This window comes from Panicum hallii, chromosome 9, assembly GCF_002211085.1.
Source record: "Panicum hallii strain FIL2 chromosome 9, PHallii_v3.1, whole genome shotgun sequence".
In the NCBI taxonomy this organism is placed as follows: Eukaryota; Viridiplantae; Streptophyta; class Magnoliopsida; order Poales; family Poaceae; genus Panicum; species Panicum hallii.
In genome coordinates, this window is record NC_038050.1 from 67355073 (window position 1) to 67381250 (window position 26178).

General features: G+C 49.2%; 2 protein-coding genes and 1 long non-coding RNA gene across 4 annotated transcripts; all 3 read left to right on the forward strand.

The window, feature by feature from the left end:
• Nucleotides 1-1550: 1550 nt before the first annotated feature.
• Nucleotides 1551-4528, forward strand: LOC112873748. Its single transcript, XM_025936795.1, has 2 exons — nt 1551-1813; nt 4209-4528. The coding sequence occupies exons 1-2, from the start codon at nt 1701-1703 to the stop codon at nt 4414-4416; spliced, it is 321 nt and encodes a 106-aa protein (XP_025792580.1). The 5' UTR covers nt 1551-1700; the 3' UTR covers nt 4417-4528.
• A 12107-nt stretch (nt 4529-16635) lies between these two features.
• On the forward strand, nt 16636-22484 carry LOC112875152 (cytochrome P450 90B2). Its single transcript, XM_025938885.1, has 8 exons — nt 16636-17160; nt 17317-17650; nt 17800-17952; nt 19753-20004; nt 20152-20244; nt 20880-20958; nt 21074-21180; nt 21992-22484. Exons 1-8 carry the CDS (start codon nt 16907-16909, stop codon nt 22235-22237), a joined length of 1518 nt encoding a protein of 505 aa, XP_025794670.1. The 5' UTR covers nt 16636-16906; the 3' UTR covers nt 22238-22484.
• An 801-nt stretch (nt 22485-23285) lies between these two features.
• On the forward strand, nt 23286-26042 carry LOC112875153. 2 transcript variants are annotated; one of them, XR_003225130.1, is made up of 3 exons: nt 23286-23667; nt 23764-25796; nt 25871-26042. It is a non-coding gene; the product is annotated as an uncharacterized LOC112875153 (long non-coding RNA). The 2 variants fall into 2 exon arrangements; XR_003225129.1 differs by having other exon boundaries at nt 23764-25917.
• Nucleotides 26043-26178: the final 136 nt, after the last annotated feature.

The following is a 26178-nucleotide window of genomic DNA, read 5'->3' on the forward strand; positions in this document are numbered from 1 at the left end:
AATCATTCGCCCGTCCGGCCGTCCAGGGAAGATGTGGCTGCGCCCTGTGTTGCGTGCCTGTCCGTGTCCCGTCGGGCGAAATCAGCAGGCTCGTCGCGAGGTCGTGGTGATGGCGATCTGCTCTTATAGCCATGGACCTCGTCCAAGTTTTGCAGTCGAGTGCCGTGCCATACAGCTAGCTATAGGCCGGCGTGTCATGAGCAGGATTTGAGTGGATCCTATGCGCGATCACGGTGTGGCGTCGGAGCGGCCACACGTGGTGTTAATATGGCGCTAATTATCAGTCGAGGCGGGGACAGGAGGGAGTGCCTCAATGATCAAACGAACCCGCGCGCTGAGGTCAGGTGAGAGGGAGAAGGGTTGGGTGACGTGCGTCAGGGCAGCAGCGCGAGAGGGCGACGGAGACCGCGTCGCCCGCTGGCCACTCCGCTGCAGCCATGACCATGATGAGCCGGCCCGAGAACCCGTGGATCATCATCGCTGCCCATGGAGGTGAGAAGCTGCAGAAAAGCACAGTGACAAGGTTACCGAATGTACTTCCCGAGCTGGTCTCTCAGCTTTGGTCTAGCTGGGGCTGGTCCACGCAAGCGTCCAAAAAATCGCAGGTTATATGCATACTCCATCAGGCCGACATGCCAAGTATGGCGAACTTGCCACGATCGTGGTAGGTGACAGCGAGCAAGTCCAAGAGGGACCACGGACGACTTGCAAAGTGTGGCCCATCCAGTTCAAACAAGAAAAGAAGCCAGCCCATCATCACCTGCGGGCGCCGGGCTGCAGCAGCTTAGGTGAAGCCCGTGGCCCATGGGCTCCGCCGCGCCTAGCAGCGCGCCGTGGAAAGGAAACTTCCTCGGTCGATCTTCTTTGACGAGCTCGATGATGAGTTGATGATCGGGGTTTGTTTCCATTATTTTGATCGGAATGCTGTTCGGAGAAGAGAGTCAGAGACAGACAGCTTGGAAAGGCTGGTTGGTTGGTGCCGTCACGTGCAGATGCAGGGCCGTCCCAAACACAAACCGTGTAACCGTTCCTTTCGCAAATAGATTTGCTGGGCTCGATTCCAAACTATTGATCGTTTTAGATTTTTTTAATTAATAGATTTTGCCGTGCAGAATAGACGTAATATATATGCAGCTGCGTAGCAAAAATTATGAATCTACAAAATTTAAAGCGACTAATAATTTAAGACGAATGGAGTATTTTATAATCCCTTCCAATTTTCACAAATGGGATGTTCAAGTTCGGCGATTTTTTTTCTTTTTTGCTTGGGAGATTGATCCGTTGACATGCTGATCGCAAACAATCCTCATCTCAACAGGTGAAAATGTTTGCGATGTAGCATAAATTTTGCATAAAATATTATAATTTGTTCAGGGACCTTACGAGCTCCAGATGTGATATCAGGTGTCAAAGAGACATGATAACCCCAAACTGAGCCTCCAAACTGCATGTTTCTTGCAGACGAGATCAGGAGCGTTCATCTCCGATCCAACGGTGGTACGCGCGCAACAGTAGGAGGGAGGATACGAGCTCCTCTTCTTCCTCCAAGGCTCCAACCAATCCCTCCTCTTCCCCTCCTGGCTCCCGCGGTTCCTCCTCCTCGTCTCCGGCAATTCGAGGATACTTCTCGCCGTGGTGGGACCAAGAGATCAGCCGTCAGGTGAGTCGGGAGGAGCGGCTGCCCGCGGGCGGGAGAGGAGATGATCACGCGAGCCAAGCTCGTGGAGCAGCTGCGGGAGCACCAGATCCGGTCGGCCCAGTCCTACTCCTCCGCGCTCGCCGTCTTTTCGCCCAGCCCCCACATCGCCTCCAGGTCAGCCTCCCATCAACCTGCTCACGTCCGATTTCCAATTCGGTGCGCTTGACTGTTAACGGGACGCGTAGGAAGTAGGGATCGCCCAGATGGCCAGATTCGCGCGGTATAGACTGCGCCTTAATCTTGTGCAGACATGATCTTGTGGATCTTGGCTGGTCTGTATGAGCCTTAGTTGCATCCTTTTTGCTTTGTTAGTTAAGGATAGGAGCCAGCAGGGATGCACGAGATGATAATGAGCAGTTAGAGATTTGATTCAAGAAAACTGTCAAATTTATGGCCTCATTGGAGAGACGGAATATGTTTACTTACAGGCATAACATCGTGCAAAATGTTACTAAAAGACCTATGCTTGGAGTTAATAGAAAACTGTACTTTTGAAGATAGTAATTCTTGAGAAGTGTTGGCGTGGAACTCGTTTTTTCTCCAAGTATTAAATTTTTCATCACGCTAGATTGTTTGCTGGAACTCTGGAAGCATGATACGTGGGTGTAAGTTAAAAGACAGGGGTTGCTTTTTGTGTGAAGACAATAGCTTAACTACTGTGCTTGGTTGGCATTTGGGTGGAACATATGGATTTCTTTTTTAGTGCAACTCTGACCAACTGAAACACTGTTAAACCATGGACCTTTCTCTGATGGATTCGCCAGTTACTGAAGAAATGAATTCTTGAACGTAAAAGGAGTTAGGAACAAAATGGATGCCACCACCACCACTTTATTAAACTTGTGAGTGGAGCTCTTTTCAGGCTTGCTTCTGGCCAGATTCTTGTTGAGCCAGTTGACATTATTCAGGTAAACAGGTATAGCCCAAAGGCCAGCTGAGTTAGCCAACTGCCTTGCCTCTGACCCTAGCTCCTGGCTTGCCTCTGACCCTAGCTCCTGGCTTAAGCCTGAGCCAAGCCTGTTGATGTCGGGTGAGTGTTTAATTTGCTCGGGTCTAAGTTGTGCCGTTGCTTCGCTTAGATCCAGATACTCAGATTATGCCTAGTATGTTGGTAATCTTGTATAGGGCTAGCTCTTGGCACTAATAATCCATATCCTGCTTAAGTAATGTAACGGAATTTACAAAGATTTAATAGGATGCCATGTTGGAAGCTTGAAGCGAAATTTAAAGGAAATTGTTGTACTCCATTTTGTTGGAAGGGCAGAACATCATTGTTCCTGCAACTTGGCAGCATTTGATAGTTTGACAGCTTGTTTTGTTGGGTGCCATTCCTTTTTCTATCCATGCAAATATGCGCAGAATATTGACCAGCATAGTCTATTGATGATCTAGATGGACATAAGTGGGCATGATGCCACATGGCTCATCGAGGTTGAATGCAAAAACACCAGTCATGTTTGCACGGCTCCCAGTGAACACTCTCAGTTGAGTTTTTTTAGTAAACAAGTAGTGGTTAACCAATTTTTAATTGTGTATTACTTATCAAGCTTGCCCCAACTTGTGTGGAACTAAAAGGCTCTGTTGTTATTGTTGTATTTCTTATCAGTTTTTAATATTTTAAATTGAACTTTAACACAAACTCATGCCCTCTAGTATTAGAAAACATTTGGCTCACTCTTGAATATCTCCACACAACTGAAGGAACAAATTCATGGCCTGCAACATTTCAGTGGGTCTTACAAGTTACTACAATATAATATCTACATGAATGAGAATAACTGCTGTCTTTGCAACTTGAAGTAAAAGCTTGTTCATTTCAACCTATGTAACAACCATATGATCTGCATTTCGATGCATTTTAGGGTGTTGCATTTGTTGATGTCCTCAAGTGCTAGACTGCTAGTATATTCTAATAACATCAATACTTCATGTACATGAAATGAGAATAACTGCCAACCTTCTAATTTCAACCAGTCACTGAAAGTAAACTATATTTTTAGTGTCATAAATAACTGCTACACTGATCTGCACACTAATTTGGTACTATAAAATATAGATCCCTGTAGCTACTGGAACTAGCTTATTTGACTGACAATAAATGCCTTTGTATTTATTATAATAAAGGAATATCATTTTATCATTAGCTCCCATCCTGAACCTAATTAGTTAAGGCAGTTTCTGAAAAAAATGTCTGAACTTTGTTCAGATATGCATCGGCTTCCTAGTGCCAGCAATTTTTTTGTGTGGTAGTGGAATGTGACTATCATCAAAGGGATTCATTATGCGTCAAGCCACTGTCACAGCAAATGTAGTATATAGTTGGTGCAAATGAGCAATAAAATTACAAATTTGTAAATCCCAACTGATATTTTGGTTAGTGTAAAAGCTATGTATGTTGCTTATGTTATATCCTGTTTGTGCCTAAGTTGTGAGACCAGTGTGATTGCTCTTGCATTTAGTCGGTTTTTAATAAGTTATGCTTAAATTATTTTATGTTTTTGTTTTGCAGAAAGGATCTCAAGGTTGCTCTCATCTATGCAGTCTTGTTTTGTTTTCTCATGGTGACCTGCTATGTTGCCCTTTACTTGAAATGGTTCAAACTTTCAGCCATGTTTGTAATTTTCGGAATTCTGCTTCCAGTGAGTCTCAAAATCTCTAGGCATAGAAGGCTCAAGAGGAAAAGAGAAAGGAGATTACTGTTACCACTGTCCATGTGAATATGTTTCTATATCATGTAACATTTCAGTAAAGTTGCTCAACTACAGATAGGAAATTCCCGGCAGATTAACTCAATTCACAGCCCCAGGTTACACTTTCCAGTTTCCAGAATGTTGTATGTCTCCTGTTTTTGCTGTTATGCGCATCCACACATATGTGCCGACACATGGGGTTTTGCCTTTTTCCCCCTTTTTTTTTCTCTCAAACCCCATCCTTTGAAAGTTAATGCACATTGTTGAAGTTTCTGAGGGCAAATCTTGGGCAAATCCCGTAGCTTGTTTGTCCAGTGCATTTGCTGGTGGCTGCAATCATGCGAAAAATTTCTGGTCAATTGTGGCGTCAGTTGGAATCAGTTCTTGTTCAGTGTACTCGGTTAAGCCGCTTTGCCAGTTCTATCCTCCCCGTGTGTGAATACGGTGTCAAATGATCAGAGTCCATGCTGCTAATTTCCGTTCTTGTAGATTTTGTTTTGCAGGACTAAAGCATATGAAGTCCCAAAAACTTGAGACTGTATGCTTCCAAAGTATCCAGTGCTCCTGATGTCTGGTTTTAAGTTGTATTGAGCGTTGTCGGCCTGACGTCCACTGTTGTGCGTTCCCGCAACCGCAGTCTTTCCAGACACTGTTTTGTGCAGGGTGTCTTGCTTGCTGTGTGTCGAGCCCGGAGGACCTGGTAAAGGCAGCTCCAGGAACCAGGATAACTTATATTTCACTAGCTGATCAGGCCAGCAAAAGTTCAGTCCGGAGTCCAGACGCATTGTTGCTGCTTACGTAGTAGATTGGAGCTAGCTCACCGTGCCTGCCAAGCTGCCACCCGCCAGGATAAGAGATCTTTATCGCTGGTTCGGCACAGCACCACTGACACTGTCTGTCTGTCTTGTAAACTCATAAACTGTTACCCCGGGATGCGATCGGAGTGATGATATAGTATGATGCAACGAAGGATTCGGGTTATCCGCAGCAGCGACACTCACACACGGCCGGACGAGCTGGTTCCCTTCCCGGCCACGCTGCCGCTCGATCGCACGTTCAGATGCGCAACCCACACGGCTGGGGCACGAAGAAGAAGAAGGTGCGTGGCCGTGTGGGCGGCCATGTTGGAGCTGAACGCGGGCCGCGCGGGATTCCATTCCCATCCATCCCACGCACGGTCCAGGCGGCGGCCCACGCCCCACAACTCGGGCTGAGCCTGAGAGCACGAAACGAACACGCCCGGTCCAGGGTACTTGCTTGGCTGTGACGCCGCCGCATCCGTGCATGCGTCTGCCGCCGGCAGGATCGACCAGACGACCAGGGCGGTACCGCACGGGCACGCCGCACGCCTGTGCCTGTGCGTGCGCCCACCAAGTTGGGGCCATCCGCCATCATCCCCTTCCCGGCGAATCTCCCTCCATCGTGGCCCGGCGGACGTTGATCTGCACTGCTCGCGCGGCAGCCTTTTGTTTTGACCCCCATCCCCATCCGGCATCCGCTGTGCACTGCCGATACCCGGGAGCGCCCTTCCCCAGTGGCATCCCATTTCTTACCACAAGTGTCAAGTGGGCGCCCTTCCCCAGCAAACGCAGAGATCATGTCGACCGCACTTGCACGCGCGCACAGCCACAGCCATTCATTCCGCTGCACGCCCCTTACCGGCCGGAGTTCCAGAACCCAGGCTCGCCGGGGACGACGACGACGAGCACGACCGAAATATCCGAGCCGCTTCTCCTACTCCAATTCCCGCACGTGCACGCACAGGGCGCCCCGCTGGGTGGTTGCGTATTTGACCTGCAGCCTCGCGTGCACTACCGCCGCGCGCGCGCGCACTGGCCGCCCACGGCCCGGTCCGGCCGGCCGGCCGGCCGGCATGTTACCTGAGCCTACTCATTGTGTACGCACCACCGGGGCTCTAGTTTAAGCGGCGGCTTTGCACTCCCGCGCACGCTCCATTCGCCACGCTTTTCTGCCACTACCGGCGAGAGGCTGCTTTGGACCTCCCGGCGGTGTCCAAGTTGGGCAACAAGGTGGTGGTGGGCCGCAAAGCCAGCAGCCTCGCTCTTCTTTTCGAGCAGAGGGGGAAAAATAACAGGCCAGCCCCTTGCGGCTGCCACGTCCGTTGCGGCGTCGCTCGGGCGCACGAGCCCGACGTTTTTTAGTAGGTAGGTCACCAGATCGCAGGCCAGTTCGTCTCTCTCTTCTATGCTCCTCCAATCCAGTAAGTGTGCCATTGACTACCAACTAGCCAGTCGTCTCGCTTGGCACCATCTTCTGCCGCTCACGATGGAATTGTTGCCCCGGCGCCCCCAACCTGGGCGGCTACGTGTCCGTCGCTGTCCGAAGACGGAGTACCACGGGCACGGAGGAGTATCTCGCGCCGGATTAGCGAAAAGGCAGAGCCCCATCAGAATCGTGCCGCACGAGCGAGTGCCCAATGGGGACGACGACCGAACGAGCCCTCGACAGGTGCCCGCGGCGAATGATGGCCCGCGCTTTCGATGAGTTCGCCGCCGCCCGCCGGCGACGCAACCCCGCACGCCTCGGCGAGAGCACTAGCTGCTCCGTCCGTCGACCCGCCTGGGTCACATCACATCCTGCGCGCGCGCGGGCGGGCGCAATAAACTAAGCCCAATGGCGAGCTCATCGAGTTGCCCGTTGATCCCGGGCGCCATCTGTCTCTCCAGCAGTCGACACATCTTCGTGCACTCGGGGCTAGTATAGTTGCGTTTTTAGGTAAAAGGCTAGGAGCAGAGTTGGAGAGGCCGGCCTCCTTTTCGTCCGTCGACGCCCGGCCGGCGTCATCTTTTTCTCACTCACGGCACATTCATGGTGTCGACGGACATCGAAATGTCTTTCCGGGGTCCTGCTGCCGCCGCAGTTCTAACAGAAATATTATAATTCAGACCGAATGTTGAGGTGGAGAAAAGAGCAGAGGAGAGAGGAGAAAGAGCATAGGAGAGAGGAGAAATAGGTTGTAATCTTATAACCGGGTTCGACATAAAAAATTAAAAAAATTATAACAGTGATAAGTGGGCCATATTTTAATGGTAAAGAGCTGACTATTATGCGGATGGACTGAGAGATAAACTGCAAACATCTAGCAACCGCCGGCTATTATTATCCTTGCTCTAACATTTTCCCTTCGGACTTTTTAACCTGTTTGTGTATAGTTGCCAGGAACAGGGCTGCCGACATGTCATCCAGTAAACTCGCATCAGATCAACGTTAAATCAGACATGATCAGGCACTGTGGTATATAGTTTGCACTCTGCAGAAAGTAGGTCGGCCCGAAACAGAACAGGCCGAAGAAGAACTGTTTTTAGGAGGGGCAAGAAAACAGTTCGGTATTTGCTGAAACCTTTTCCTGATACTACGAGCTAGCTAGGCACTCGCAGGCCTTTTTTCCCCTGATTTTTTACGGGATAGGAGGGATCGGAGATAGGTATTGTTGCTTGCAAGGGCCAATGCAAGGACGACCGCAGGGCACTCATGGGCGTCTCTAGTCATAAGAAATGATGCAAAATGTGTGTAATCCATATCCACGCAACGGCACGGCAGGGCCTCCTTTTCCCGGTCAAAGGCTTTCGTTCGTCGCCGGCCCCATCCCTACGCATGGCGCTGTGCGACCTGCTTTCTCGATGTCCATGCACATTTGTAGCCCCAATAGTACGAGCACTGGAACCATGCTGCCACGGCCATGTATCGTCTCTGGCATGTAAAAGGGAGGAAGATGTTGAAAAGAAGACGAGGCCAACGGACAACGGTGCAGGCGCGGAAGGGCCGCCGCTGTGCTAGGATCAAACTTTGGATCTGCAATTCAATGGTCAGAGACCGGAACAAAGACTATTGATATCTGTACTAGAGACTAAGAGCTGTCAGCCATTGTACTGGAGATTAGAGTCGTCAGCATTTGGATCTTTCGTGGAGAAACAACCATGGATTGGATTAGCAGCACATTTGTGGGTCGGAGAAAATGACCAGCTAGCCTTCTAATAATTCAGTGGAACAGTGCACTTGTATCATCCAGGTAACCAAATCAAGAACAAAAAGAGCGACAGCAGAGTCGTACCAGCAGCCAGCATCTGCTTGGGTAGAATTAGTACGATTAACATGGACCTTGCGGTGGTTGAATTTAAGGAACCAGCTACCCTGCGACCTCAACCAGCGCGTTCATTCTGCAGCCATAATTAGTCTCTAGTCCTTGCTGACTGACCTGCTTTGCTTTCATCAGGATATGTAATGTAATGTGATGTAGCACCATGCGTGTGTCGTCGTCATGTACGTTCAGTGGGTACCTAGCTCCTTCCGATCTCATCATCTCGAGCTCCGCCCGTCGCCGCTCACCGAAACCTCGTGGAAACCTTCGTGCACACGTATAAAGTTCTGAACGCGTGTGAACAGGAGAAAAAATGCGTGCATGTCAGGAGCATGCATGATCAGCTGAGATGAGGTCGGCGATCGCCCTCCGATGGAACAATGAACAGTGTCGGTGAACAAAACTGGCGCTAGGTAGGACGACCCGGCACAGTCCGTTCCTGTAGATGGCGGACGCCATCGCTCGCGTACGGGATCATCAGGCAACGCGTGCACTGTACGTGCATGCACCCAATCAGTCGGAACATCTGATCCGATCCGTCCTCGTCCATCGTTGGGCGATCACGCGAGTTCTTGGTACACTGTCCGGTCATAATTGTCGACGGAGCTTGCGCAGACACCGAGATGGGCGCCCCGGCTCCACTTCGCCGAGCGGGGGCAGCCCCAATGATAGGCAGGACCGGTAGCTCTCGGGCTCATGAATGGCCCCCGCGCCGCGCGAACGGCCGGCCAGCTAGGCTGGAGAGTGGAGGCCTCCCCGCCATGCCATGCCATGGCTCCGCGAGATCTGCGGCCTGATACCCTGGCGTGGCCCGGGAGAGCGACGTCGCGAGCCGTACGGCATCGCGCGGTCTGGTCTCCGACCCGATGATACCCGCCGCGGGCGGGGAGACGGAGGAGGCTGGCGCGTCGCTCTCGCGCCCCCGCCCCGCGCGTCGGGGTCGCCGCGCCTGCCCATTCGGTCGCTGGCACGGGCTGGCTGGTGGATCCCCGCGCGGCGCGGGATCGGCTCCGCCCGACCTCACGTGCGTCACCGAGTGCGTGCGCGCGCGACGGCGACGCGCCCGGCGGCGAGAGCGACGCGGGTACGGGGAGGAGCCACGCCCATGCGCGACCGACGCGTCGCGGCAACATAAACTAGTGCTCTCCCCGGCCACCACGCGGGCGCAACTTGCGTCGGCCGAGGAGGCCGTGTCCGTGTCCGCGTCCATGCACCGGTGGCGGTGGGTCGCCGTGAGGTTCCATTCCACCCGGGGCGGCCCGACTCCGTCGTCCTCCTGCCACCTCTCGGGATATAGATAGATCGATCGGATAAGGCCATCTTCAGGTCGCGGCTGGAGCAGTAATGGCAGGTCACGGTGGCCGCCGCTAGACCAGAGGATGCGCGCATGGGCGGGTGATCGAGGAACGAGCACGGAACTCTCTCGTGCGCGTGGAGCGTGGTGCGTAGTGTGTTGACTCCAAGCAGATCAATGATCACCTCCATGCTTGCACAGGCCGAGCCAGAGCAGCAACTGTGCCATGCACCACGGTGCCGTACGTACAGTGGCTGCCTCCCCTGCACCCGCATGCCCCCGAGCTGTTCACACAACTGCATTCTATCTCCGCCGGATGGGCGGCTGCCGCGTGCAGAGGAGCAGCGATCGCGTGGGAAAAGTTGTGCGCGTGAAAATGTCCGTCACGGGCGGTGGCCTGCGCTGCAGCCCTGTACTGCCACGGACCACAGCAGCTCGCAGCTGTGTATTGTTGACCGTGCCGGTCACTCGTCCTGCTGTGCTGCAAGATCCGCAGTGTGTCAGTGCACATGTGGTCGCGGCGCATGGGAAACCTGGCTCGCACGCTTTTGCACGTTCGACCACCATCTTTTCGATCAACAAAATAACACAATGTCTTGATTGTAGGTGCCTTGCTTAAGAAGATACCATTACTAGAAACCGACACTGTGAGCCTAACTCCCCAACTTATGAGGTCTTAGTTTACATAAACACACAGCCAGGGAGGGACTATGATTATATCCTGAAAGGACTCTGAATAAGCAGCCAACAGATCGACCTCTTTGGCCCAGGTGAACAACAAAGGAAGTCACATCATCCACCATCTTGTCGATCAACAAACAGCCACACCCCTCGGCTCTATTCTCCCCACGTAACCTTGCTATCCTTCACTTGCGTTGCATGTATAGGAGTTTTCCCAATGCCAAAAGCAACACCCGAGAACAGCAATAGTGGTGTTGGCCCGACGCTAGGACCGGGACTGTTCCGGCCGTTTTCAGCTGTAGCCTGTAGGCATGCACGGCTACGGCTTAGCAACGCCGGCGCTTTCCGCCGTGGCTTGGCCGGAGCCGGCAGACTCGGAGCTCGTCGTGTTGCAGCTGCCCACGTAAAGAGACAGCACCCTTATCTGCCGAGCCGAGCGAGACGCGGCCGGCCCCGTATCTGCGTGGAACGTGAAGCCGGGGCTGAGCCAGGTCTCTTTACTGCTCGGCTCTCGCCGGCTGTGGGTGGAAAAGGAAACGAGAGCGTACAGCGCGGGAGGGAGATAGAACGCTATCAGCTATCTCCCATGTGGCCGTGTGTGAGCCGACGACTAGCCGCTGCACGATGACGCGACGTCCCTTTCGGTTCGGGCGCTGTCTCGTCGCGACCAGCTTGGCGCTATTGGGGGCGCAGTGCATGCGCCACAGGAGATGGCGCCAAGACCAAGGCCTCTGTTTTGTTTGTACCTGCCAGTGCGACTAGGGAGCAGTGGCGAAGATGATCGAGGAGGCATCGAGCCCGTGTGCTTCAATGGAGGAGCTGTAGGAGCAGGTATCTGGAAGTTTCTCTGCCTAGGACTGTGTAGATATTAGTGATATTTTCTTGCTTAGGATTAACTCGCTATAGCTGACACGACCTGCGGATTGGCTCGGTTTCGGACGGTGGAATGGTCGGATTGGACGGCATGCTTCCGATCAAAGTTTCGTCGCCGCCGATCTTGCCAGGGCGTCGATCCGGGCCTGCGTGAAATCATGGGGGCAGCAGCGGCATCATTGCACGTAGCAGCGAGAGCAATCGATGGATGGACGTGATGCGCGGGGTGAGAGATCAGTCGGGTCACGCACCCACTGATTGGTACGACCGCGTGCCGGCGTGCGGGCTGCGACGGCGGAGAGCCGGAGAGGCGAGGCGCCGGTTTTGTTCGGACGCGCTCCAAGGGTGGTACGGTTGACCGGGATAGCGACCTGACGGCGCGCCCCCGGAAAAAGGAGATTCGTTCTGATGGGTGGATGCCCTGCCATGTGGTCGCCCAAGTACCCTTACTTATCCGTTGTTTATGCAGAGCTATAAGGCTGTCTCCAGCGATATCCTCCAAATCCCATCCTCTACATCCTTCATTTACAGAATTCTCTACAAGATTCTCTCCTCTATATCTCATTTCTCTTCAACAACGTTCTCTAAATCTCGTTCTCTATACATTAAACCCTATATTAGAAACATATTTTGTTCTAAATTTTTGTACGTACGTATTTATCATACCTCAAACGCTATGGACATATTTTATTTTTATTTAATTCAGTGTTTGAAACGTAAAGAAAAAATAGAGAAGAGGAGAGAGAATCTCTATATATAGAGGAAACCTGTAGTGTTCTCTATTTTAGAGGACCATTTAGAGAACGCTGCTGGAACAATAGAGAACGGAATCTTTCTCTATATATAGAGTACAGAACGCTGCTGGAGACAGCCTAAGCTTGTGAGTTTCGAATTTGGTGTCCTGATTGAGATTTTTTTTATTCACTTGCATCTCGGAGAGAGCACTTTTAAATCCGTTACGAAGGGTGTTGGGGGGAGAGAGAGAGAGAGAGTATTTGCATGGACGCTTTGATACGAATTACGAAACAAGTCTAAGGATTTTTTTAAGAAAAAAGTATAGAAAATACTGCAGTTCGTAGTAAAACGAAGAAAAAATCTAGCAATTTTGGCGTCAAACGGCGTCGTTGCTTAACTGTATGACGGAGCAAGTTGTCTTTGTTAATAGCCTTGCAAGCGGTGGGGATTACCGAAGTCCGAACCTGGAGGGCTCCTCCACCGGATGAGATTAGAGGCGGTGTCAGTCATCAGTGTGTGAGGGGGAAAAAAAAGCTACCAGTGGGGGATCCATCCACCACCCGGCCCGGTCCTTTTGATGATTCCACGGCACGACCAGCTGACATCCCCACACGTGTGGTCGTCCCGCGGGGCCCGCCACGTCGCGTCACCGGCTTTACACGTGTCGAGGCGTGACTGGGCTGGGGGCGCCCGCACGGGTGCCTGGTCGCGTCCTGGCCCGTCGCTCGCCGGAGGTGCGCATCAGCACTGCCGCTTTCGTCCCGCCCTTGTTTCTAGCGCGCCGGGCGGGTCGACGATGATGGATCATCCCCCCCGGCGATGATAATCTGAGGATCGTTTTCGCGACTAACGGCAAGAAACAAAAAAGTGGTCGCGGATCGTGTAGGATGCCCAATCCTGATTATCGGGATGGATTGGATGGTAATCGATCGTCGCGACCGCGTCGGCGCCGGCAAGGTTTCTAGAACGAGGTCACTGCTTTGCCATGGTTTGTATTATTAGGGCTTCTTGGTAAGTTTGCAGCACGAGAGTCATCGTTCAGTTCACGGGCAACAATTATATCACCCAGAGATTCCGGTACTCCTGCAGTTCCGAATTATATGTCGTTTTGAGTTTTCTAAATTTATAGTTAGAAAAAACAAACAATTTATATTTGGGACCAAAAGAGTAATTCTTATGCCCACAAGAACTAAGCAAAATGTTAACTCCTTTGCTTACCTGAGATTCAGATTAATGCTTTGCTTACTAGTATTATCGGACAACGACGTTCGTCATGATTTGAGGTCAGCTAAATTAGGATTTGTCACATTGTACGTCCCAATCTTAACAGGATATAAGGGTGGCAATAGCACAAGAACACTATATTTGGGCAGCAAGTAATAAGAAGGCAATATGTGCCGACATGACAAGGCAACTGACCAATGGGATAAGCGAGGTTGGTGCCAACTAGAGGAATGATGGTGGCAGAAACAACAGGATACGAGACTGAAGATGGCTAGCTATAAAGACGGCATCAATGGCGTACAAGATGAAGAAATTGGATTCAATTAAGTACATACTAGAAAAAAAAATTGAGAATAGTTGTTTAGGAGTGCTCATCTCCTGGGTTGTTGCATAATCTCGATTCTATATTCTAAATAAAGTGAACAAGATGCCTCACCTAAACAACCTAGTTCTGCCCCCAAGTCTTGCTTCGTGGCATGTTTTTTTCTTGTGAGCTGTATCTCTTTCGAACAAGACCTCAAGGTGTTTGTTTATTGTCATGGTTATCGTTGCTGGAGAATGTTGGTAGGAGAGACTAAAGGCAATCTATAGATTTGTGAATATAAAAATTCATTCTCTGAAAATTGATCTAATGGTACTAAGGATTTTTTTTTTTACAAAATCCATTTGCTTCCCATGATTGACTTCTGTTAGTCTCAGCCTGCGCAACAAATGCTATTTTGCAACTCTGTCAATCCTAAAAGGTACACCACCACACCATTATTAGATGGGACCACAGCACCAGCCACTGAATTATGCACACGATTTAAAAAATTGTCGGTAAACATCACCCTAATCATCTACCCATGGCCCCAGATTAACAATGATGCTGGCCTATCTGGAAATCTGGGTCCAGACCCCTCCTTTTGATGATTTCATTTCCATGCTCCCTCACGCCAGGGGCCATCTCCGCCATTCATCCACCGGAAAGACTATCAATGCTGCATGAACATGACCGATCAATCAGCTCCAGAGCCACTCGATTTCGTTATTGAGCTGGAACCAATAGAAAGGTGGCGGTATTTAATTCAAATACTATTAGTATCGAACATATTCCAAAAGCACAACTGCTCGAGCCCCCCTGACAGAGCAGCAGCTTATGATATTCAAGTTCCACAATGCATCTTTACTGTTATGCTTCTCATCGATGCGGCCTGCGGGAATCTCTTTTAGTGAAGGTGTATTATTTTGCTTAACTAGTCTTGCTTTGTTAAACGTCATTTACTATTTCCATTCTCTGCTTAGAATGCGTTCGAGTAATATTTTGGAACCTTGTTTATATTATATACTTGAAAATATTTGAAATCGGAGTTTTTTATTATTAGTACTTTGACACTTAAAATAGAATTTATATTTTTTCCTAAAATTAAATAAATGAAAAATGGGATTATATATATTTTTTGGCGGGTAGGATGGAGACATTTTTTTCTTGCGGCTCATGCCTCGTACAGCTAATCTGTCAACGTCTGATAAAATCTAGTTCCAAGTAAACTATTTGTGTGTCAGATGACACAGAGATATGTCTCTGTAGGGTTTAGATTGATAATAAGATCCTGTTTGGTTCCATGGACTAAAAATAAGTCTTCGGATGTTTGGATACCAATCAGAAGTATTAAATATAGTCTAATCACAAAACCTATTGCATAAATGGATGCTAATTCGCGAGACGAATTTATTAAGCCTAATTAGTCCATGATTTGATAATATTGTGCTACAGTATATATGTGCTAATGATGGATTAATTAGGCTTCATAGATTCATCTCATGAATTAGTCTCCATTTATGCAATTAGTTTTATAGTTTAATCATATTTAGTCCCTCTAATTAGCATCCAAACATCTAATACGACACGGACCGAAAATAAGTCACGGCATCCGGATATCCCCTAGCTCCAGAGCTCTGCCAGGAGATGTGATATAAACCGTTCCTCGGTAAACGTATCGTCCAAAAACCTTTGGGCTTTGGTCTTTTCCGTCAATACTGAACATCATCAAGTAATTAGACTGATCAGGCGATACTGTTCTGACCGGCTGGATCATTCCTTTTGCAGCCATCCATGCGGACAGCAGAAATTGTATGCAATGATAAATATAGGTCATCGTTCATTATTGAATAGGACTGTATGTTTCTGTGTATACCTAAATTAAACTTGTACGGATTATTAGTCGTCCTTGAGTCCCAAAATGAATAATAGTTTTAGACTTGGTGCATAGGAATTCTGCAGGCGCTAGGCGTACCCGTGTTAGGATACCAGTTTCATGTTTCTGCGTGAATAAGTAGAAATGATTTTCTATTCACTTAAATATGCATACATCTTTTACAATAGATGATTTTTTTTGTTTTATTTCTCTAGCAACTAAAACATAAGGGCACACATTCACTCACACCATAATGTTGTATGCCACCCTTTGAAGGATTTATAGAGTAAAAAGGTATTAACACCAATATCTTGTCAGAAATCTAGCCGATCCCGCTAGGTGTTTGATGGTATATGAGGAATTAATTTAATTAACCTAGAAAAATAAAGAGTGGCACTATAGCCCTATTTGGAACCGCATTTGCAGCAAGGTGTGAAGAAAACGTGAGAGAATCCCACCGAAGGGTACACGTCTAGAGTGGTCTCCATGTGTGAAAAAGTAAGATTTCAGCGTGTCGTGCCACGCGCAAATATGAGAAACGATTCTGGACCATATCTAGCTTCCCCGTGACTGCAGGGAGACATTATTCCAAATAGAACCTAAATTGATGCTATGAGTTGAGCTTCCTTGTACCTCCTACTATCTTGTACAAACATTTGCACCTCTATCACCTAACTCTCCCGCGTCGCTGCTCCTCTCCTATCTTCGGCGACGGATGTGCTACCGAATCCACAACCATTGCCTCTACCATATTAGTTTCTTTGTTTTGCTGTCCACTCCCTTTCCTAGCAATCAATGGCTTAACGAGGAATTATCGTTCAGTAGTGTTCCCGTATCATCGCCCTTGCCTCTTCCTCACTCGGTAGTCGGTTTTGCTATGGGATTTCTTAAAAACCCTAAACTCTCAACCTTCCGTGAGTAGCTAAGCTGGTCGGTCACCGAAATGGTGTGCTCACGCACATTCAAAACTGTGATTTCAGTCGACCTAAGCTTGGGAAGCAAGAGAAATTAAACACTGGAGATGCACTGTACCGACCACCCTGCTCCGTGCGCCGCACCAAAAAAAGAAAAAAAACTCTGGCTAAAGAGCGCCCCCCCCCCCCCCACCCCAACCACCTCTCCCCCGTCGCACGTCTCAAAAACTTATATAAGAACACCACAGCACAGAAGAGCCGAGAGAGAGGGGGCGAAGTGGTCGGGCGCGTAGCTTCCTACCAATTTTTTCCTTGCGCAAAGCTTGCACTTGCAGAGAGAGAAATCCAGAGCTAAAAGCGCCCCTTTAATTTAGCTCGCCCCTCTCCTGCTTTCTCTCTCTAACCCATCCCCTCCAACGCACACACAAAAACCAACAAAGCGGGCGTGTGATCGGGCAGGGCAAGCGGCAGGAAATAAATTTCATCAAAGCTAGAGGGCCTCCGATCAGTAGGAGCGCTCATGGGTGCCATGATGGCCTCCATAACCAGCGAGCTCCTCTTCTTCCTCCCCTTCATCCTGCTGGCCCTCCTCACCTTCTACACCACCACCGTCGCCCAATGCCACGGCGCCCGGCGGTGGCGCCCGACGAAGAAGAAGCGGCCGAACCTGCCGCCGGGCGCCCCCGGGTGGCCCTTTGTCGGCGAGACCTTCGGCTACCTCCGCCCCCACCCGGCCACCTCCGTCGGCCGCTTCATGGAGCAGCACGTCGCACGGTGCGTCGCCGTCGTCGCCGCCGTCGGTAGCAGCAGCACACGTGCACGATATACCAGCAGCTAGCCACCACGCGTGCATAGTAGAATTGTTAGGTGGCCTGATGAGCTGAGACTGAGAGAGCTTGTTGCTAACGGCGGCGATCGACGGCCATGCAGGTACGGGAAGATATACCGGTCGAGCCTGTTCGGGGAGCGGACGGTGGTGTCGGCGGACGCGGGTCTGAACCGGTACATCCTGCAGAACGAGGGGCGGCTGTTCGAGTGCAGCTACCCGCGCAGCATCGGCGGCATCCTGGGCAAGTGGTCGATGCTGGTGCTAGTCGGCGACGCGCACCGCGAGATGCGCGCCATCTCGCTCAACTTCCTCAGCTCCGTCCGCCTCCGCGCCGTGCTCCTCCCGGAGGTCGAGCGGCACATCCTGCTGGTCCTCCGCTCCTGGCCGCCCTCCGGCGGCGGCGCCTGCTTCTCCGCCCAGCACGAGGCCAAGAAGGTACCTCTCCGACCCCCGTCGCTGGCGACAGCAATCTTTCTGACGCTTTGCGTCCACGCATGCCATCCATCCATGCAAGCGAACAAGGATCGCCGCCGCGCTAACCACCGTGCCGCCGCGCGCGTGCGTGCGGATGATGACGCGTGCAGTTCACGTTTAACCTGATGGCGAGGAACATAATGAGCATGGACCCCGGCGAGGAGGAGACGGAGCGGCTGCGGCTGGAGTACATCACCTTCATGAAGGGCGTCGTGTCCGCGCCGCTCAACTTCCCGGGCACGGCCTACTGGAAGGCGCTCAAGGTGCGTGGGCCGTCTCGTCTCGTCTCGTCTCACCCTCTCCCCCCTCTCGTGCGTGCCCCCCGTGCGCCCTAGCACCCTCGCGCTGCCTGCGCACGGTTTTTTGTTTCCTTGTTTCCAAAAATAGGCGGCAGCTAACGTTTCAGCAGAGGCCGCTGCACGCGACGACAGCCACTACGGCGATCCATACATCCGTCTGAACATATATGATGCACACGAGCGGGAGCTACAGGAACTAGCAGCAGGGATCGGAGATGCATAGATGTATTCACATTAATTTATAGACGATCCCTAGCTAGCCTGTCGACGTTTTGTTTGGTGCCCTCGCTCTCAGGAAAACAGAAAAAAAAAATACGAAAACTAGCCAGTAGAGAGAGATAGGTTGTTAAGTTTTCGTTTGGTAGTTTGTGTGTAGGCGCCGCCCGCATGGTCCATCGAGCAGCTGAGTGTGGGTTTCAGATTGGTGTGGATGGTCCAAGCAAGGATCGCTGTATGTGTTGCTATGCACACGTCCTAGTAAAGAGACCAGCCGCGGATCATCCCTTTCCTGCTACAGGCACGCACTTGGCCTCGTGTGTTCTTTTCTGCACAGCGGGTTTATGCATCCACAGAACGGGAAAAACAAAACAGCAGTGGTAGATAATTGCTACGCGTTTATGCGTTGCAGCTTATTTTCTTTAGTTTCCATTCCCTACTAGCTAGCTACATCTATCATACTTTCTCCCCACACCACTCGTGGCCCCATAAAAATGCTGCCCGCTTTTCACTGCCTGGGAGGTCACCCTCAAACGATCTTTAGCTAGTGACTGCTCCCGGCTGCAGCGTGCATGCTAGCTTGCTTTATTCACTGGATCTTTGCATCATACAATTGCATTGCGGGGATTTCTACTCTTTTTTTGAGGCGATTCTAGACTATTCAGAGGGGAATTGAAAAAAAACTAATGATCAATCTCCACAGCTAGCTTCACATGATTATGTGTTGGGAGGATCCATCATTTCGCATGATTCGATTGCTGACCAACACTTGACACGCTAGAGCCGCATGCATTCATTTGGTTAAGCGGGCGTTTAGCGACTTCATAATTTGCTCTTAGCAGTTAATGAAATAGCGCTGGCTGTTTCGTTAGCTGAAGTCAATCATGGCCATGCATCCTCCATATATACCTGAAAAAGCAAAACTTTCTTAGCCCTCTTTTTTTAATTAAATGGATGAACACGAGAGAAGGAACGTGTAGAATTATGAAAAATCCATTCTACACACGCTTGTAGCTACTCCTACATTTGCATCTCATGACGTAGGGCGTATCTGACCCGACTAAAGGTACATACGAGGTGTACGTGATCATATTAGATCATCTGTGATGGTATATACTTTAAGTACATGATCATTCTAAGGTACTGTATCTTAGAATTAGTATATGAATATACTCAAAGTGATAAATGAGTATGCGGATATACGCATGGCGGTATACTGATGATCAGAGTAGCTACACGCGAGTTTAGAAAAAAATCATCCTACATATGTACATACATACTGAACCCTCTCTATCCATATTTGGCGGTGGTTACATGTCATTTTTACTTCCAAATGCAAAAGGACACAGTTTTCTCCGAAACGGGCAACAGCTATGAGAAGAGACATTGCCCTAGACCAATAGGCAGTTAGGCAACACCTAAATGATAGTACCGACGTCCAATATTTTCTTCAAAATTAAACTAGAGGGACTTTGTACAAAAAAAATAAAGCTTGCTTTCATTGATCTCAAATTCACATCATGCAATTGCTGTGTTTTTTTTTTGCAGTCACGCGCGTCCATACTTGGTGTAATAGAGAGGAAAATGGAAGATAGGCTTCAGAAGATGAGCAAGGAGAACTCAAGTGTAGAGGAAGACGATCTTCTTGGATGGGCGCTGAAGCAATCCAATCTCTCAAAGGAACAGATCCTGGACCTCCTGCTGAGCCTGCTCTTTGCCGGACATGAGACGTCGTCAATGGCGCTGGCCCTCGCCATCTTCTTCCTTGAAGGATGCCCTAAGGCCGTCCAAGAACTCCGGGTACAAATCCAAAGCCAACTATCATACACCCACCTAGCTAGCTTCACTGATCATTTTCAAACTTTCCACAGTAAACTAGATGTTGGTCAAAAAAAGAATATAAATCATGGAATTATATACACAGTTACACTGACATACGAGTTGCAGGAAGAGCATCTCGAGATTGCTAGGAGACAAAGGCTACGCGGGGCGTCCAGATTGAGCTGGGAAGACTACAAGGAGATGGTTTTCACGCAATGTGTAAGGCCCCTTGTTCTGATCGTTCATTCCACTGCAATGCTAGTGCGAGATCGCTGTACGCTCTGCTGTTTGCTACCTGGCCTGCTCCCGTCCAACTCGGACAGGCACAAACCGCCTCGTCTAGTTGCGTGGTGCACGATAGCAACTTCCCGAAATTGTCATGTACGAACGGGGACCCGAGGCTCGGCAGAATAATTGGCTGGCCAATTTTGGAGTGCTTGGCGTCCGCTTGCTCTCCGACCAGAGTTTTTTTTCTTCTTCTGTTTTTTTTTTTGTTTTGTTTTGGAGGCTTTTAGAGGGTGAGGCCAGGCAGTCCAGATGCGTTGAGAAGTACACATTGTTCTCGCATAGCATACAACAAGAAGGTATCTGTGTCGTATCTCGCTGTTCAAACGGGACAAGCTGAACTCGCATGCATGTCAAGCATCGCTCAGCAAATTATCAACTGATCAGGGGGTTAAGAACTGGTCAGGTCTAAACAAAACAGAGCGCCAAAGATGCTGAAAGCTTGTCGCTAACCCTGAAACGTAGTGGTAGATGCCAAATGCCTTGTCAGATGGCTGCTAGAAGCACTTCGAAACCGTAGAAAATGGAAGGTGCGTTTTCGTTTAACAGTTTCGTTTTGTTTCTTGCAGGTCATAAATGAGACATTGCGGCTTGGCAACGTTGTCAGGTTCCTGCACCGGAAGGTCATCCGAGATGTGCACTACAATGGTAGCTAGCTTCAACTTTAGCCTAATAAGCTCCCAGTTCTGAATTCGATCGCACAGGCAGCAACAGCATGTACTGAGCATTTCTCTCCTTGCATACTGTCTCCGTCAAAATGAAGGGTACGACATACCAAAGGGATGGAAAATTCTGCCGGTGTTAGCGGCGGTTCATCTGGATTCGTCGTTGTACGAGGACCCCAATCAGTTCAACCCTTGGAGATGGAAGGTCAGTGCCTCCCCCCTGCAGTTCTGCAAACTAAGTTTTAGTCTGCACAAATGAACTGAAACCAATTAGTAGATGTCACATGAACACTGATCGCAAACCCATCATGGAGAGAAAATATCTGAGCATGCGGATGCAGTCTCGATCCGGCTCTATGTGAAGTGAATCCTACGCTAACCTTCACGTCTGGCACATCAGAATCTGGAAAAGGAGCATGCATGAGATAAATGTGCCACCTCTGAGGATTGAAGAATATCCAGCACGACACCTATTCTTCTGACATCCATTATTGATAAGAGCATGGACCTTACATGAAAGGGAATGTTCGGCACCCACGCGTGTGCCCGATCTCGTCGTGGTCCGATCGACGGCGACGCGCTAGATTGATAGATTGACAGCTGCACTCTCCCTCCGGCGGCGAGAGGCGGCCGGGCTTCGCGGCGAGCGAGACTGCAAGAGCATGGTCCAAATGGAAAACGAACGGCACCTTGGAAGCATGGAACCCAGCCGTCGCCAACACATCTTTCTTATCCGTCGCAAACCGGTAGGGAAGTCCATTGTAAATTCTTGGATGCGACGCGCCGTAGGCTCAGAAGACGGCGCCGTCTTCAGTAACCCTAAGACTAGCGATCGTGGCAGTACGATCTCCATTCACTGATGAACCAAGAAGACAGATGAACCATAGGATAGATGATCTAGATTCTCTGAACAATGGAGCCTGTGCTTCTCTAGTAGCCTTGTTTTTTTCGGCGACTTTTGTGTCATTGACCATGCTCGCCGGTGTCTAACTCTGCTGCTGCTGCTGCTGTTGCAGAGCAACGCGCCGAGCAGCTTCATGCCGTACGGCGGCGGGCCGCGGCTGTGCGCCGGGTCGGAGCTGGCCAAGCTGGAGATCGCCATCTTCCTGCACCACCTGGTGCTCAACTTCCGGTGGGAGCTGGCGGAGCCGGACCAGGCCTTCGTCTACCCCTTCGTGGACTTCCCCAAGGGCCTGCCGATCAGGGTCCAGAGGATCGCCAGCGAGCACAGCGTTTTGACCAACGAGAGCACAGCAATGTAGCGGCACGGTACGTGTCTCGCAGGGAGTACAGAGGATCGTACAATTTTCCGTTGCATTTTGGGGCTTGGTGGTTCGTGTTCATGTAGATGCATGTGATAGTAAAGAAGAAGATAGGAGGAGGATATGTGTACAGACAGAGTAAAGAAGAGGGGGATGATGATGGTTGCAAAATGTAGTAGGTTGTAATAAGGCCGGCCCACGGCCCATTCAAGTAATAATAGAGATATAGGCCCTGTTCGTTTCCTAACTTCTAAACTTTAGACCCATCACATCAAAGAGAATCTTGCTATTTAAAAGTATTAAATAAAATCTGTTTATAAAACTTTTTGCACAGCTGGGTGCTAATTCGCGAGACAAATTTAATGAGCCTAATTAATCCATAATTTGCCACAGTGATGCTACAGTAATCATCCGCTAATCATGGACTAATATACCTCATTAGATTCGTCTCGCGAATTAGCACTGGGATTCTAAAATTAGTTTTGTAATTAGACTTTATTTAATACTTCTAAATGACAAGATTCTCTTTGATGTGACCCCTCTAAACTTTAGGCTGTAGCAAACGAACAGCGTAGGATGTCGCAAAGTCTCGTCTCGAACATAATTCTCTTTTTCCGAGGTCGCATGTAGAAATCTTGCCACATCGCATCAAAGATCTATCTTTTATGATGTTATAAAAGCAACTTCTGTCAATTGATTTCATCTCGATGCACACATCTTGTGCATGATTTATCAGACCGCGGCCATAACCGGAGGCCCAAAAGCCCAGTTTGAGGGTTGGTGGCAACTGGCAACCGCCACGAACCAACCAATCAGGACCATTGACCACGGTAACCACAACAAGGTTTCCGTCCGCAATGGATCCTGGAAGAACCGTGACGCATGCACTGACGCTAATTCCCCGCAAGTTGCGGTCGGCCGGTCGCCCACGCAATCGACGTGGCACCGCCAATGATCTTCCGACACGTGCCCACCATAGTGCCCGTCCGATTCGAACCGCCTCATCTCTGCCGTCAGATCCCTCCAACCGGACAATAAATACATTGGATTCCTCTGCTAATCCTCCCGCAGCGCCCGCCAGCCCTAGCCTTGTTTGCCTACCCGCCTCGCCTTTCCTTTCCATGGTCCTGAAGTTGCCGCGCTCCCATGCCGGAAATCCCCTTCTCGTCTAGATCTTTGATCAAACTACTTTCCTTTTTCCATGCTGATCTCGTCTAGATCTATATTGTTCCGATCGAGGAGACGGGGAACGGTGAATCTCTCTCTCTTGGTATATATATGTTCGAAACACATGGATTTGTTTTGTGATGTGCAGTTTCCATCTAATTAATTGATGAGCGCGTGCGCCGACTCGGATCGAGATGAGGCTGCGTCCATATGGGCACGGTGGCGTCTGAACCTCGTGTTTGGGCGCGTCGGTTCTGATGTTGGTTAGTCCTTTGCTCAAGGAAACCTCCTGGTGATTCAGTTCGTTTTGGTTGGTCGTGTGGTGCTGATCCGTGGATTTGTTTTCTGCTGACCTTCAGAGCTGGGACGTTTCGGATAGGTTGGATGTTCTCGGCGGATTCGGAGGCATCGAAACGTCGCTGCGGCGTGGTCGGATCCTGGATCTGCTCCAACTCGCGTGATGATGTCTCTTTGTATTGATAATTATTGGATGAAACTTCGATAATTATTAGATCCGAGAGATGTTGCTCGGAGCGATCCGTGCCCAACTGAAGCCGAGGTAAGCTACACACATGTAACCTCCGAGTTGCTCGCGTGTGGAGTGGGAAGGAGGGAAAAAAGATGTGAAAAGAAGAGAAAAGATGTGAAAAAAAGAGAGATGTGACATCTTGAAGGCCTTTGCCATGATGGGTGCGCTCGCATGGCAGGCCACCGTAATAAAGATTTTGATTTTGTGCCTTGGGTGGGAGATCGCACGGGGGAGCTTTTATTTCAATCCCCCCGGGTTCTCCCTCCCTTTTGTGTCCCTGTGCCCTGCTTCCTATTGTTGGCGCACGTCTTTCCGATACACCTCTTGGCATGCTACAAATTGGCAAGGAGCTACAGCGCAACACGCAAGGTACACTTGGTAATTCGAAATTTACAGTCTGAAGTAATTTTAGTACAGAACTAAATTTATTGTCGTCCATAACTCCTACAATTGGTAATTCGAAATTTACAGGCTGAAATTGCAATTTATAGTACAGACTAGCTAAATATTTTTATTGTCGTCCATAACTCCGCGCAAAGTCATGCTTGCTAATTTTAACCCGTGCATAGTTATGCTACCATCCATGCGTAAAGTTGCACCGCACTATGCTTGGCCATGCGCAGGAAGGTGTATAACGTTTCCAATTGCTTACAGTATAACGTTTCCAATTGCTTACAGTATAACGTTTCCAATTGCTTACAATATAACGTTTCCCATATAAAAGCTTTTGCGATGGATATTTTCTGTAGTTGGTGTACATTTAGATATCACACACTCTTGTGAGAATGAAGTAAATGAAATGGTCAGCTTTGCATCCCTTTAGATTGCAGAAGAACAGCCCGAACTCACGACTGTTCAAATGTACATCTGATGAAATTTCTAGCAATTTCGACTTCGCACCCCATGAAAATAAACTATGAAAACCGTGCTGATTTGTTCAATTTCCAACTGCTGATCCACAGATTTATCTTCTTTGTTTCAACTGTTATGCTTTTATTATCAATCGTTATCTGCTACATGTTTGATATTACAAGTTAATTATCTGGTATTTTGTTCTAGTGGTTATTTTCCAAATTAAGATGTATTTATTATTATTTTATCTGAGAACGACCAAATGTTGCAAGGTACTGAGGTAGCTGTACTGTTTCCTCATGTATCCTTTCTTACACAGGTTGCCTCATGGCAACTATTAGTTCTTTGTAATCAGCCTGTGTAAGTGCGGATTGTCTCACTTGTATGCTGTATGAAGATCTAGTCTCAACCTACATGGTGGTATTGAATTGAACAAGGATGTGGGGAAGGTCTTGAGCTCTGCGCCTGTTATTGCTGAAGCTTCTCCTGTGCTGAAGGTTCCTGCTGTTCTTGCTCCCGGAATTTGGCAGTTCACGCATGCTGTTTGATGGCGATCACCATGATGATGGGTAATATGTAGTTTGTCCTCGGTTCATTGCTGAAGATTACTGTTTTCCCACGGAGGATGCCGTTTACATGTGTAGTTTCTCCTGAAGGTTGCTGCTGTTCTTCTCCCAGCATTCTGCAGTTAAAACATGCTGGTTGAGCGCGAGATACACTTCATTGCCGTGGCAGGCTCATTGGCTGCATGGCAGGCTTCAACATGGCTATGTTAACTCAAGTCTAGCGGTTGAGACCCAATATTAAGTTAATTTCATTGTTAGTATGGCTTTACCTTATTTGGATACTTAATTATGAGGTGGTTGAGCTGTAACAACTGTTATCTGGAGACTATTCTGTTATCTATGGTTCGGATAAGTTGCCAGCTTCGTGTCGGCTGCAAATATTGGAGCTGTCTGCAAATTATGGAGGCTGGATACAAATTATGGAGCAGAACGACGCTTTATGAAGGTATATATGATTAGAACCTCATTTCCACTGTTTCTTCTTATGACTGGGGCCATTGTAATTTGTTGCAACTGCAGCTCACCAAATGTACGAAGTCGTTTATGGCGAAGCTATAGTTTCAAAACCTAAGCTCTTAACTTCGTACTCGTTGAGGCCATGGGGGCAATCGATCTGTCCACGTTGCTAGGTTGGAGAAACCCATATCTTATTGAGTAATTAATCTTTCTAAAGTGCACCAAAAATTAAGCATCAGAAGTGTCGCGTAGTGTTCCGTATATTCCGTGGAGTGTGCCCTAACTGTGGATCTTATCTCGACACGGTGAGGTCCTCCGTGGACTGTCAAGCTTTACAGTCCCGGACGGAAGGTGGTTCGACTCCACCAAGA

Bases quoted from the DNA above. Each gene is read 5' to 3' on its own strand.
- LOC112873748 (XM_025936795.1), top strand. From the start codon at position 1,701: ATGATCACGCGAGCCAAGCTCGTGGAGCAGCTGCGGGAGCACCAGATC. The intron at 1,814-4,208 runs GTCAGCCTCCCA...TTTGTTTTGCAG, and splicing joins AGCCCCCACATCGCCTCCAG to AAAGGATCTCAAGGTTGCTC.
- LOC112875152 (XM_025938885.1), top strand. From the start codon at position 16,907: ATGGGTGCCATGATGGCCTCCATAACCAGCGAGCTCCTCTTCTTCCTC. The intron at 17,161-17,316 runs GTGCGTCGCCGT...ACGGCCATGCAG, and splicing joins ATGGAGCAGCACGTCGCACG to GTACGGGAAGATATACCGGT. The intron at 21,181-21,991 runs GTCAGTGCCTCC...CTGCTGTTGCAG, and splicing joins TCAACCCTTGGAGATGGAAG to AGCAACGCGCCGAGCAGCTT.